Source organism: Pelobates fuscus, chromosome 2, assembly GCF_036172605.1.
Source record: "Pelobates fuscus isolate aPelFus1 chromosome 2, aPelFus1.pri, whole genome shotgun sequence".
In the NCBI taxonomy this organism is placed as follows: Eukaryota; Metazoa; Chordata; class Amphibia; order Anura; family Pelobatidae; genus Pelobates; species Pelobates fuscus.
In genome coordinates, this window is record NC_086318.1 from 447,848,428 (window position 1) to 447,860,699 (window position 12,272).

The 12,272-nt window shown below is 46.1% G+C and overlaps 1 protein-coding gene across 3 annotated transcripts in view; it reads left to right on the forward strand.

Moving 5' to 3' along the window:
- The window catches only part of LOC134587634 (solute carrier family 22 member 7-like), a 134,538-nt gene that overhangs the window by 30,657 nt on the left and 91,609 nt on the right, over positions 1-12,272 (forward strand). For all 3 annotated transcript variants that reach the window (XM_063444165.1, XM_063444166.1, XM_063444167.1), the window contains one exon: positions 10,501-10,655. In XM_063444165.1, the coding sequence (XP_063300235.1) occupies positions 10,501-10,655 (155 nt within the window). The remainder of the gene's footprint in view (positions 1-10,500; positions 10,656-12,272) is intronic.

A 12,272-nucleotide genomic window follows, 5' to 3' on the forward strand; every position in this document is an offset into this window, starting at 1 on the left:
GGCCCTAAATACAAATGGGGGGGACCTAATGTCCTCCCCCCTATCCCCCACCCCTGAGCGGTGGGTGGGGGCCTAAACAAGAATAAGGGGGGGACCTATTGTCCTCCCCCCTGGCCCCCACCCCTGAGCATCGGGTGGGGACCCTAAATACAAATTGGGGCGACCTAATGTCCTCCCACCTGGCCCCCACCCCTGAGCGGTGGGTGGGGGCACTAAATACAAACTGGGGGGACCTATTGTCCTCCCCCTGGCCCCCACCCCTGAGCGGTGGGTGGGGGCCCTAAATACAAATGGGGGGACCTATTGTCCTCCCCCCTGGCCCCCACCCCTGGCAGTGGGTGGGGGCACTAAACAAGAATAAGGGGGGGGACCTAATGTCCTCCCCCCGGGCCCCCACCCCTGAGCGGTGGGTGGGGTCCCTAAATGAAAATGTAACCCCCCTCCCCTCCAGGTGACTAGGGGTCCCCAAGCCCCTAGTCACCCCCTCCCCCCCAAAAAATAAACTCCTACCTACCCCCTCACCCTAAAAATAATGAGGGGGGACCATTTAACCAAGTACCTTTAAAAATAAAAATAAACTTACCATTCGATGTTTTCTTTCTTCTAAAATCTTATTTTTTCAGCCCCAAAAAGGCCAAATAAATATCCATAATATACTGTGCAAACTCATTTTGTGTGTCAAAAAGGCAGAAACGCTTATTACCCCTACACATGGTACAAGCTAGTGGAACAATGATCCCACGCTAAGGTTCAAAATATGCCTTTTGAAATACCCTGGGATGTCTTCTGTAAGAAATGGTATGCCTTTATGGGGTAGTTGGAATATGTTGCTTGCTGAAGTGCTCAAGAATGGAACACGGACACATTAAAACTCTCCATGAAAATTTATACTTAAAAACTTGAACTTGTCACGTCTCTTTTACAGCACTGTAACTGCACAAAATAGTGTCTAGGTCAGGGATTGGCAACCTTTGGCAATCCAAATGTTGTGGAGTACATCTCCCATAATGCTCTTACACCCATAATGCTGGCAAAGCATCATGGGTGCTGTAGTCCAAAACATCTGGAGTGCTGCCGGTTGCCTATGCCTGGTCCAGGTCATACATTAAAGGACCACTCTAGTGCCAGGAAAGCATACTCGTTTTCCTGGCACTAGAGTGCCCTGAGGGTGCCCCCACCCTCAGGGACCCCCTCCCGCCCGGCTCTGGAAAGGGGAAAGGGGTTAAATCTTACCTTTTTCCAGCGCTGGGCGGAGAGATCTCCTCCTGCTCTCCTCCTCCGATCCTCCTCTTCTCCTCCCCGTCGGCTGAATGCGCACGCGCGGCAAGAGCTGCGCGCGCATTCAGCCGGTCACATAGGAAAGCATTCATAATGCTTTCCTATGGACGCTGGCGTGCTCTCACTGTGAAAATCACAGTGAGAAGCACGCAAGCGCCTCTAGCGGCTGTCAATGAGACAGCCACTAGAGGACATAGGGGGAAGGCTTAACCCATTCACAAACATAGCAGTTTCTCTAAAACTGCTATGTTTATGAAAAAATGGGTTAACCCTAGAAGGACCTGGCACCCAGACCACCTCATTAAGCTGAAGTGGTCTGGGTGCCTAGAGTGGTCCTTTAAGCATATTGTTTTACTCAGAAGATGTAACTGAGCATAATTTGGGGGGTTTTATGACAGTGGTACATATCAAGTGTAATAAATACTCTACAAAAATGCAACATGTATGTAAAAATTCTATTTTTTTTCCTCACACAAACATTGACATAAATTGGTGAAATAATGGTGACAAGTTAAGGCACAATATACACCATATAAGATACCCTGGGGTGTCTGCTTTATCAAATGGAAGCCCTTTGTGGGCTTATTTGAACAGTCACACTGCTATAATGCCCCAAAAAGAGACATAGGAATGATCCACTCAGAAATGATTACATTTATTGTAAAAACTATACATACACTTAACAAAAATTATAAACGCAACACTTTCGTTTTTGCCCCAAGTTTTCATGAGCTGAACTCAAAGATCTAATCAGCATGAATATTGCCTTAGGCTTGTGATGTGACAAACTCCCCTTTTCACACAAATTTGCCACGAGCTCCTGGAGGTGACGAGCTGAGGTTTGCCTCCTGTTCTAGCTAGGAAGAGATACCCAGCCAGGGGTACAGGGAGCTCCGTTACATTGGTGGTAGCAGTGGGATGGCTTCCTAGCCGTGGAAAACCGTCAATACTTCGGAGATGGGAGGCAAGTACTGTCAGGCGGTACCCAGCATTGATGCCCAGCTTCTGCAGCAATTACAGGAGGTGCTGTGCAGTTCTGATTACCTTATCTCCACAGAAAAAGAGACAGATTGGAGGGTGACACTCCGAACCGATCTCTGGGTGGGGGTCCTTGGGAAATTTTCCCAAATTCCAACAAACGCACATGGGACCAATTCGACCTACGGATGCCGTTTCTGGGAGAGCAGCCACTAGAGTAGTGGGTAAGAGAACTAGAGCGGTTGGTCGACATCGAGGTATAGTTAGATGAATCATACTGGTCCTTATGGTGGCATGCAGGACACCTCTACCCAGGGCTACTTCCCTACCAGCTTCCCAAGGAAAATGACTATGTTGGGCCTGTGCTGTTGTGGGAGGCTTTTGAGGATCCCCTGGGGTTTGAAAATCTGGACAGTACCCACTACGGGTGCATCCGTGACAAGTGTGAAGTCAGCATGGGGCTTACATTGGTGGCAGAATTGCAGCAGGATTTGTCCTACTTGATTAACCGGGAGTGCGAGTTTAAACAGTTCTATGCTCGCTTGTTCCAAAGTGTAACACCACCTGTCTCCGACATGATGGGTCTTATGGACTGTATACCACCGGGAGCTTCCCAACCAGCCCCAGAAATAAGAGACCCTTTCACCTGGTCCTGGGAAGACCCCCAGTTAGCAAGTGGAGATGGGACCGAGGTCTCTCCACCGGCCCTACAGGGATGCTGGGCAACCTGCCCAGATTTCCAACCACAGATGAAAATGTCAGGAGTGGGGACAGTCGGCCCCCTCCCCAGTGGCTGAACGAGTTACAAGGAGAGAAGTGTGTCGTCCTTCCTCCCCAGCGGCAGAGTGCGTTATTGGGAGAGGAGACGGCCGGTCTCTCTCCCCAGCGGCAGTGTATCATGCAGGGAGAGAAGACAAGCGGTCTCTCTTCACAGCAGCAACCAGAGACACCTTGGGAGGGGACAGTCGGTCCCCCTTCCCAACCACAGGGTAAGATACAGGGAGTGGAGATGGTTGGTCCCACTCCCCAGCAGCTGGGGCTGTCGTCTAGAGACAAGTCCCTGGCATGGATGGAGCAGATAGGACCTACAGGGATGCTGGGCAGCCTGCACAGATCCCCAACTGCATAATCCCGGCCAAGAGGAGGATGTTGTAGGGGAGCTGCAATATTAAAATCCCCGATCTCCGCTGGTATTAAGGGTAAATCCACAGTAAGCGCTGAAAAGTAAGGCAATATCCCAAATCCCCCAGTAACCGGACGAAACACAGTTCTGGGAGTCAACTGAGGTCTTTATTCACAGCTTCCAGTATTTATGCAAGTCCCCATGCAAGGGGTTTCCTTACTGACATAGCAGGGGTAATACAGTAGGGGACTACATGGGGGACTTAACATTTGGAGCATTTCTTCCATCAGGCACTGCTGCACGAGAGGGACACTCCCACTGAAATACACCGTTAAGTGGATTATCCCTCCGTGCAGCAGAACCGGCAATTCACATGAAAATCTATAACTTCAATAATATTCACTTTATTTGCACGAACGGACGTTCGGTAGATAGCTGGGGTCTGAGTACACATTTCGTGAGAGTATCGCTCAGATCCCAGCTAAAACGACCGAACGCCGCACGAAATACACTTTATTACTAAAATCGTCTGAAAGTACCGAACACCGATGGGGAACCACAATAGGGGAAGACCGGAGCTCCCGAACGGCCTGGAAGTACAGCGGTGTTCGTGCCGTCGAGTAGCCGTTTTCAGTTTCAGGCACTCGACGACAAAACACTGCTGGGGAGACAAAGGATCCAAGATGGCCGACCGCCGCGTGGTCGGTAGTCGAACGACGGCCACCCAGGAAAGCACTTAACTATCGATTGCAACAATGTTGCAATCTGTTAATTGGTGCCACACGACCCTCAGTGGGGCTTGGGTTCGGTACTTATTTTGTTTCACGGACAGCCGGTAAATTTGCTGTTCGTGAAACAAAACAAACAAAAAAATCGGGTAGTACCCCTTTAAGGAGTACTCCCAATCAACTGGTATCGATCTGACGGACACACCTTGGACAAGAAATTATACCTATAAGCTTGTATAGAGAGGATAAAGCACAGGGTTTGTAAATATCACAACAAAGTATTGTGGCAAAAAACAATATGACAACCAAACTGGGTTAACTGTTTGTATCATTTTTCGACATTTAAGCAGTCTCCTAGAATTATATAGGGATTAGTCACTTTTCAGAGTGCACTGAGGCAACTGTATCATTTTTTGGCTAAACAGTTAACCCAGTCTGGTTGTCATATTGTTTTTTGCCACAATACTTTGTTGTGATATTTACAAACCCTGTGCTTTATCCTCTCTATACAAGCTTATAGGTATAATTTCTTGTCCAAGGTGTGTCCGTCAGATCGATACCAGTTGATTGGGAGTACTCCTTAAAGGGGTACTACCCGATTTTTTTGTTTGTTTTGCATTTACACAACTCGGGTTCAAGCCCATATCTGGTGGAACTGGTACCACCACCCTGACCTATTTTCCGGTCTCTTGGTTTAATCTGAGGGCTGACCAAGTTTTAGGGAAATTTTTATATTTCTTCTCATTAATGTTCGTGAAACAACCATGTAAATGCCAGCGGCTTCCGGCTGCTAGCATACGAATACTATAGGGATACAGGCAATCACACAGTTCAATACAGAAAGCAAATTACATTTAAACACAATATGGCAGCAGTGCTTAGGACAACCTTTAGAGACACAGTTCTATAGTCTGAAGTGGCTAGGTTTGCCACAGATGTCAACAGCAGTCTTCCCCAAGAGCAGGGTGAGAACCTGGGAGAAGAGGGTGGCGTCCCTCCCCAGTCACAGTGGGAATGCCAGGGAGAGGGGGTAGTTGATTCCTCTCTCCAGCAACTAATTCCCAACCATTTTCCGGGTGCAGTGGAGGGAACTACAGCCTCTACTGACATCCACCCAGCAGAAGAAGAGCTGGCATCAGGGCAGAGCTCAGCTGGCCTCTGCCCTATAGTTCTAAGGGCCTGACGACAGACAGGCCACCCCAGCTGAAGCGCTGGCTACAGGGCAGAGCGCTGCTGGCCTCTGCCTATCAAGCAAGGATGGCTTCATAGTTGAAGTCCAGGGAGAGGAGAGTGTCTTTCCCAAGCGGCAGTATGGGTTACAGGGAGAAGGGGCAACCAGTCCATCTCCCCAGCGGCAGGAGTTACCCCCTAGAGCAGGGAATTGCACCCTCCATTCCCAGCGACAACTTGGTCCAACTGGGGAGAAGTGCAGCCGGGTCATTTCCCCACAAGACGTATAATGGGCACTTGTGGCAGGAGGTCTTCTGGACAACTACACCTTTTGGGAAAGGCCACCAGACTATCACAGACCCAGACCGATTGGAGGTCTGGGGTCTGGATAGTCTCCCCGGGAGAGGGAAGATATATGACAAACTCCCCTTCTCACGTGAGTTTGACACGAGCTGCTGGATGAACCCGCTTGCCAGCCTCCTGCCCACAGACTATGGCCCCTGTAATATACACTGAAAAAGTCTCAGTTCGTGTTTTTGGACTATGTGGTTCTGGAACCGAATAACCGAACGAACCAGAGACCACCCGGGAGCTTGTTAAGCCTAATTTTGTAGCAATTTCCACCACAGTGTTCTAAGTGTTCGTCTGGGTGGCCACATTCCCTATGGATGACTACGAGGTGGCGGCCATCTTGTTCGCACGAACGCAGGCAGCGGTGTTTGATCGTCGAGTTCATGGAACTGAAAGCGGACACAGAAACTCCCGAACACTGCTGGACTTCCAGCATCACCTGCGTTCGGTTCTACAACACTTAGAAAGAAACTGTTCGGTGGAAACGTTCCCACAAACAAGGTAAACAAGCTCCAGGGTAAGAATATTGACTATGTTTAGTAGTTTGTATGACCGCTAGCCCTGATCTTATGGAACTTTTTTGGGCAGGAGCGTCGTGTGCGGTCAGTCAAATTAAGACTTCCAGGAAATTCCCGAACCCCTGAACTGATCTGGGTGATTTTTGGACATGTTCGTCACCCAGATCAGGGCTATCAGGGGATGTAACCTTTAGAGGGTTGTTATGGATTTTAAAGGTACTTTTGGGGTGTTTGGGAAAGCAAATATTTTTACTAACCGTAAATGTCTTTTTCCTGAAGTTTAGAGGCAGTGCTTAACAACAGGAATTTCTAATCTGGAGGGAAAAAACAGGCAGGCAATCCCCAAAACTTTTTTAAAAACCTCCCCCAATTACATCTTGTCCTATAAATTGCCACTTACCCCAAACAGCCCCAGAAAATAAAAAATTTAGTTTATTAGAACATAGGGGGGGAAAGTGAGCACTGCCTCTAATCTTCAGGAAAAATACATTTATGGTAAGTAAACATTTTTGCTTTTCCCTTCAGATTAGAGGCAGTGCTTAACAACAGGGATAATCAAAGCAATCCCCTAAGGGCGTGACTCATTTCACAACAGCTTGTAACACCTTTTGCCCAAAAGATGCGTCTTCCGAAGCCAGTATGTCTAATTTGTAATGTTTAGAAAACGCATGAAGAGATGACCACATGGCTGCAGAACAAATCTGAGAAGGCGTAGCTGAAACCCGATGGGCCCAAGATGTGGACATAACTCTTGTAGACTGAGCTTTAATGGAGAAAGGCACAGCAATGTTGCATGAGGAATAAGCCAGACAAATGCATTCTTTTAACCATCTGGCCAGAGATCCTTTTGAAGCCATCAAACCTTTCCTAGGACCATGAAACAAGACAAAAAGTCTGTTAGATTTCCTAAAGGCCTTTGTACTTTCCAGGTACTGTAGCAGAGATCTCCTGAAGTCCAGACAGTGGAATTTAACTTCTAACGCATTAGAAGGTTGTTGGCAAAAAGTAGGTAAATTCAATTCTTGATTGATGGTAGAGGGAGAATATACTTTGGGAATAAAAGAAGGATCCAGCTTTAACACTACTTTGTCTTGATGGAAAACTAAAAAAGGAAAATTTGCATTAAGAGCTTAAAGTTCTCCCAATCTTTTAGCTGAATTAATGGCCACCAAAAACAAAGTCGTGAATGATAAAACCTTCAGAGAAGATGTTTCTAGAGGCTCAAACAGAGGTTCGCAGAGAGCTGATAAAACCAAATTAAGATCCCATGGAGGACAAGTTTCTCTGATGGTAGGAACCAAACGAGACAGCGCCTTGAAAAATCTGGAGATTAGAATATTTGAAGCCAAACACCTGAACAAAAAGAAACTGATAGCTGAAAGTTGGACTTTGAGTGTGGCTTGTTTCAAACCTTTCGCAAAGCCCATCTGAAGGAAACTAAGGATGTTTGGAATGGAAGCGGATACTGGATTTTCCTTGACCCTAACACACCGAGAACAAAACTTCTTCCATATTCTGGAATAAATTTTGTAAGTAGATTCTTTTTTAGCAGCCAGCAAAATCTTAATAACATCAGGAGACAAACCTGATCTGGTATTTAGACACCATGCCATCAATTTGAATTTCCTCAGAATCGGAAGGGGTACCATGGAGTGTTCCAGTATGTCTGCTGACAGGGGAAGTTACCAAAAGGTTGATCTGGGTATATTTAGGAGAACTGAGAACCAACTTCTTCTCGGCCACCAAGGGAGAATTATGATTATTACCCTTTCTATCCTGATCTTCTGTAAAATCCTGGGAATAAGAGAAATAGGAGGAAACACATAAGCCAGGCCGAACTCCCATTAACGCTTTTTCTGTCGCAGGCGAGTGGACTGTAGAGCATAAGAAATTTAGATCCAGATAGTAACCCTTCCTTATTACTGAAAGTTTTGGGAATTGCCTGCCTGTTTTTTCCCTCCAGATTAGAAATCCCTGTTGTTAAGCACTGCGTCTAATATATAATTGAGTTTTGTATAGTTCCTGACTCAATTACCTTGGCGGAGGTACCCAGCCAGGGGTACAGGGAGCTCTATATTGATATAGATAAAAACTGACGCCAAAAAGTTGTTGTGACTATAAACATGGTAAAACTCCAGATATATGGTGCAATTACACTAATTAGTGCTGCGCCTGCATATCTCAAGTTTGGAGAGTCCATCTTAGGTACACCGATATTTTCCTTCGATTGTGCCATATTTTTCCTGTTTGCATTTTTCCTGGCAGTTTTGTCCTCCTCCTCTTTGAAATGTTACAGTTGATGTATAAAAAGAAAACAGGTGAGACCGCCGAGCGGAGCAGAAGCAGGGGACACAAGCTCCTGCTCGACGGGCTGAAAAGGAGGCATATACGAGGGCCAAATAGCCCAAAGACCTGCCAGGGTGCATCACCCACATCGGGGGTGCACCCCTGAACAGACAGAAGCCTCTTTGAAGCAAGTGGAAGCTACAAAAGCAAGACGCCGCACGCGGCCTACAGCAGCCGGAGCCGGCGGGAGGCGGCCGCTCTCGCAGACACCGGACCCGCCAAAGCAACCAAACAGGTCTCCAACCCCCCCCCTTTGGACCGGTGGGGGATATCCCGGTCCCCACTGGGCAGCGAGACCAGGCAAGCTAATCAGCCCTCTAGCTACACCGCCGGCTAGACCGCCGAAATATACACAAGATGGCCACCCAGCAGGAGCTCAGACTGGCGGGCGCACACCCTACAATACCAGCTCGCTGCATGGAGGGCTTTGACAGGCTCTGTACGGGCCTCTGGACGTTGCTTCGTCGCCGCGGGGCGTCCAGCACCCAAGCAGCCAGAACAATCGCCCTATGGATCAGACCTGTGACACGCAGACGCCATTACAGGTACCCACTCCAAGCCAACAGGCCCTCTAAGCGGCCACGAAGGCGCCAGGACCCGTCATGGCGGACCGAGGAGCCAAGCTGCCGGAACCCACGCACTCGCTCCCAGACACACAGCAGCAAGATACACAAGCCATCCCTGCAGCCACATCACCTACTCACACCTAAGATGGCTGAACACAGCGTGGCTATACAGGAGGACGCCTCACGTAGAAACACCACAGATGGAAAGGAACCAGGGGGCCACACTGAGCAGCGAATTTTACATAGACACAGCAAGTATCTGCTAACGATGCCTGTAACAGGCATAGGTTGAGGGGCTACTGGACTACATACATAAGCCCCCAGATCGGGCCCAAAGCTGTGGTGCACGCACCCTCCCTCCACACGACCACATGACCCTGGCTTGAACCAAGAAGCACTAGCTACTTTCATATTGTTTTATTGATATCAGTCAAACGTATATCACTTTCATTACATGCAAAATTGTTCCTAGATTGTTTCAATTATGCCCTTCCAAAAAATGTGCACCTCTTGAATGCCATATTGCAATAATAGTGGTTAACCCATGCATGCTTGAATAACTTTTCCAAAGGCATACCCACCCTAGCGTGTTATATTACAAACATTGCCTACTAGCCTGTCATCATAGATAAGCGTGTTACTTATATACATGATAAATGCGTAGACCAACATGTTCCCTAGCCATTTAAATGCTGTTACCGACAAACACGTTGAATCGGACAATGCTTAATGTTCTCTTAAACGATACTTAAATGAAAAAAACAATACTTAAATAGATTGCTAACACAGTATAATTGTTGACCTTAATATTTTTCATCTTTATTTTTTACCTGTTACTCGCCGCGTCTAGTTTATACGCTTTATTTTAATTTCTGTGTACAACCATAAGACGTGTATGTATTACTTGACTAACTCTATACTTAAAAAATGTGCTAAAACCTAAATGTCATAACTGTAAAATGCTGTAATAATACCAATCTTGCATATGCTATTGTGGCATTGTGAGATACTTATGTTCACTCAAGCACTCAAAAATAAAGAATTTAAAAAAAAAAAAAAAAAGAAAACAGGTGCTCCTTCAAATTGTGAATTTGTCTCTTATTTTTCCTGTTAACAACTCATTTGTCTTAGTTTGTCAATGTAATGAACGTAAAATCATCAGCAAAAGAAGGAGCAGTTTTAGACATGAGAGAATGGTGCAAGCAGGCACATGAGTGTAATCGTTATATATATATATAAATTCCATCATTTATCTCTGAGTACGTTGACTGTAGGAATGTTTGACAGCTATCGGGTGCTTTATCATGTGTTTCTACCATTACTAGACCTGGAACATTCTACTAAACAATCCACTCACTTTGCCCTGATTTCGACTTGCTATTATTAATGTGTAATGGGGTTCTCAGTTTTGTCATTTGTGTAATTGGCTGTATCTCCTCCAGGTTTGGACGGCGTTGGATTCTTTTGGTGTCCTTCCTAATCAGCACCATATTCGGGATTTTGTCTGCTCTCTCCGTGTCCTACATGATGTTCTCGCTGTGCAGGATGCTCTCCGGGGTCGGCCTAATGGGGATGACCCTGATCTCCATTACTTTAGGTACCTGGTTATATCTCTCTCACTGTCTCATGGATTCACTAAACACCTCGCGTTACTGTCCAGGGGACCCATAGAGGGTGAAAGATATGTCTCCTCTACACCAGCAGTTCCTAGCCCAGTATAGATTTTGTCACTGTCTTTATTATTTAATGAAACCATGAAAACCAACACGTGTTATCAATTACAAGTGTTGGAGGCCAATAAACAGGCAGCCGCGACCTCTGCCAGAGTAATGTAATGCCCAGGGCTGGTTGAGCCCCATATGTCTGCAATTTGTGTTTTACCATTTAATTTCTGTAATTGTTGAAATGTGTTTGTTTCAAAGATGTACCGTCATTTTTCGTTGTACTTTATGCTCTTTGTATCTCAAAGGGACACTCTAGACCCGTAAAGCAGTTTGTCTTGCAGAAGTGTTTTATAAGTGAAGCATGTGCGCTTTTTTTTCCCTTTTACAAACATTGCAGATTTCAATAGAAATTGGTACTTTTATAAATGTACCTTGTCAATCAAACACCCGGTCCCGTTACTTCCTGGTTGTTTAGCTCAGTGGAGATAAACTCAACAGGCAGCAACTGTCCCATTCAGGGTATATCTACTAAATAGTGAATTTTTTTTCGGGCAGTAGTAATGATCATCTCCCCACCCCTGGGGCTTCTCTTTATTTATATGTATTATCTTTTCTTTCTTGTGCCGATTCTCAATACCTGGGCACCACCAGTTTACTCTCTACTGTACATGATGTCTCCAGTTTCCCTTCTGTGGAATTCTTTTTGACTGATGAATTGTGGGTAAATCACCTTGGCCACCGAAATAGAACTTTGCTTAAACTTCACCCAGTGCGTTATACTGTGCATAACTAAATATCTCACGGGAATTTAAAAACAAGGAGAAAAAGAGACAAAATTAAATTAATTTTAAGCAAAACCTTTAGAGTGACAGTGGCATTTTCAATAAGCTAGGTGTAGATATATTAAAGGGACACTGTTACGGACCGTTTCAGCAGACAAGGGGTTAAAATTGTTTAGGCGATAATCCCCTTTTCAAAGACAGGCACAGCTACTGTAGAATCACCAAAACTCACGAATTGGATATAGGTGAATGCATCAAACTCCCGAACTGCATACAAGGGAATAAGGTAGCACTCCAAACTCCCGAACTGGAACCTCACGAATAGCTGCTAGCAGACGAACAGGAAAAGCTCCCAAGCGGCTTACACTCCTGGCAGTCAGTCCCTATCAGCATACAGTGAATCCCCCCAAGAACGAGACAAGGTTCCGTGTTGAGGGTCAAGCAGTGGTCTGTTTATTGAGGGCTACCTGCCCCTGTATTTATGCAGGTCTCCCCACCTGGTGGACACTCCCCTAGGGGACCAGATGGAAGACTGTAACAAAAGACAGACATGTAGCATTTCAGGACATACAGAAGTAAAACATCCCCACAATGCATCCTGGCTTCCTCCCCTCTGCCCTGGAGATAATTTGAGAAGTAATTCAATTATCTCCCTGGACAAAGGCAAATCGCCATTATGCACGTGGAGACACAAAGACAGTGAAACACCATAAAATACATAAAGTTACATTTTACATATAACACACAGGCATTTAACATATCCCCAGA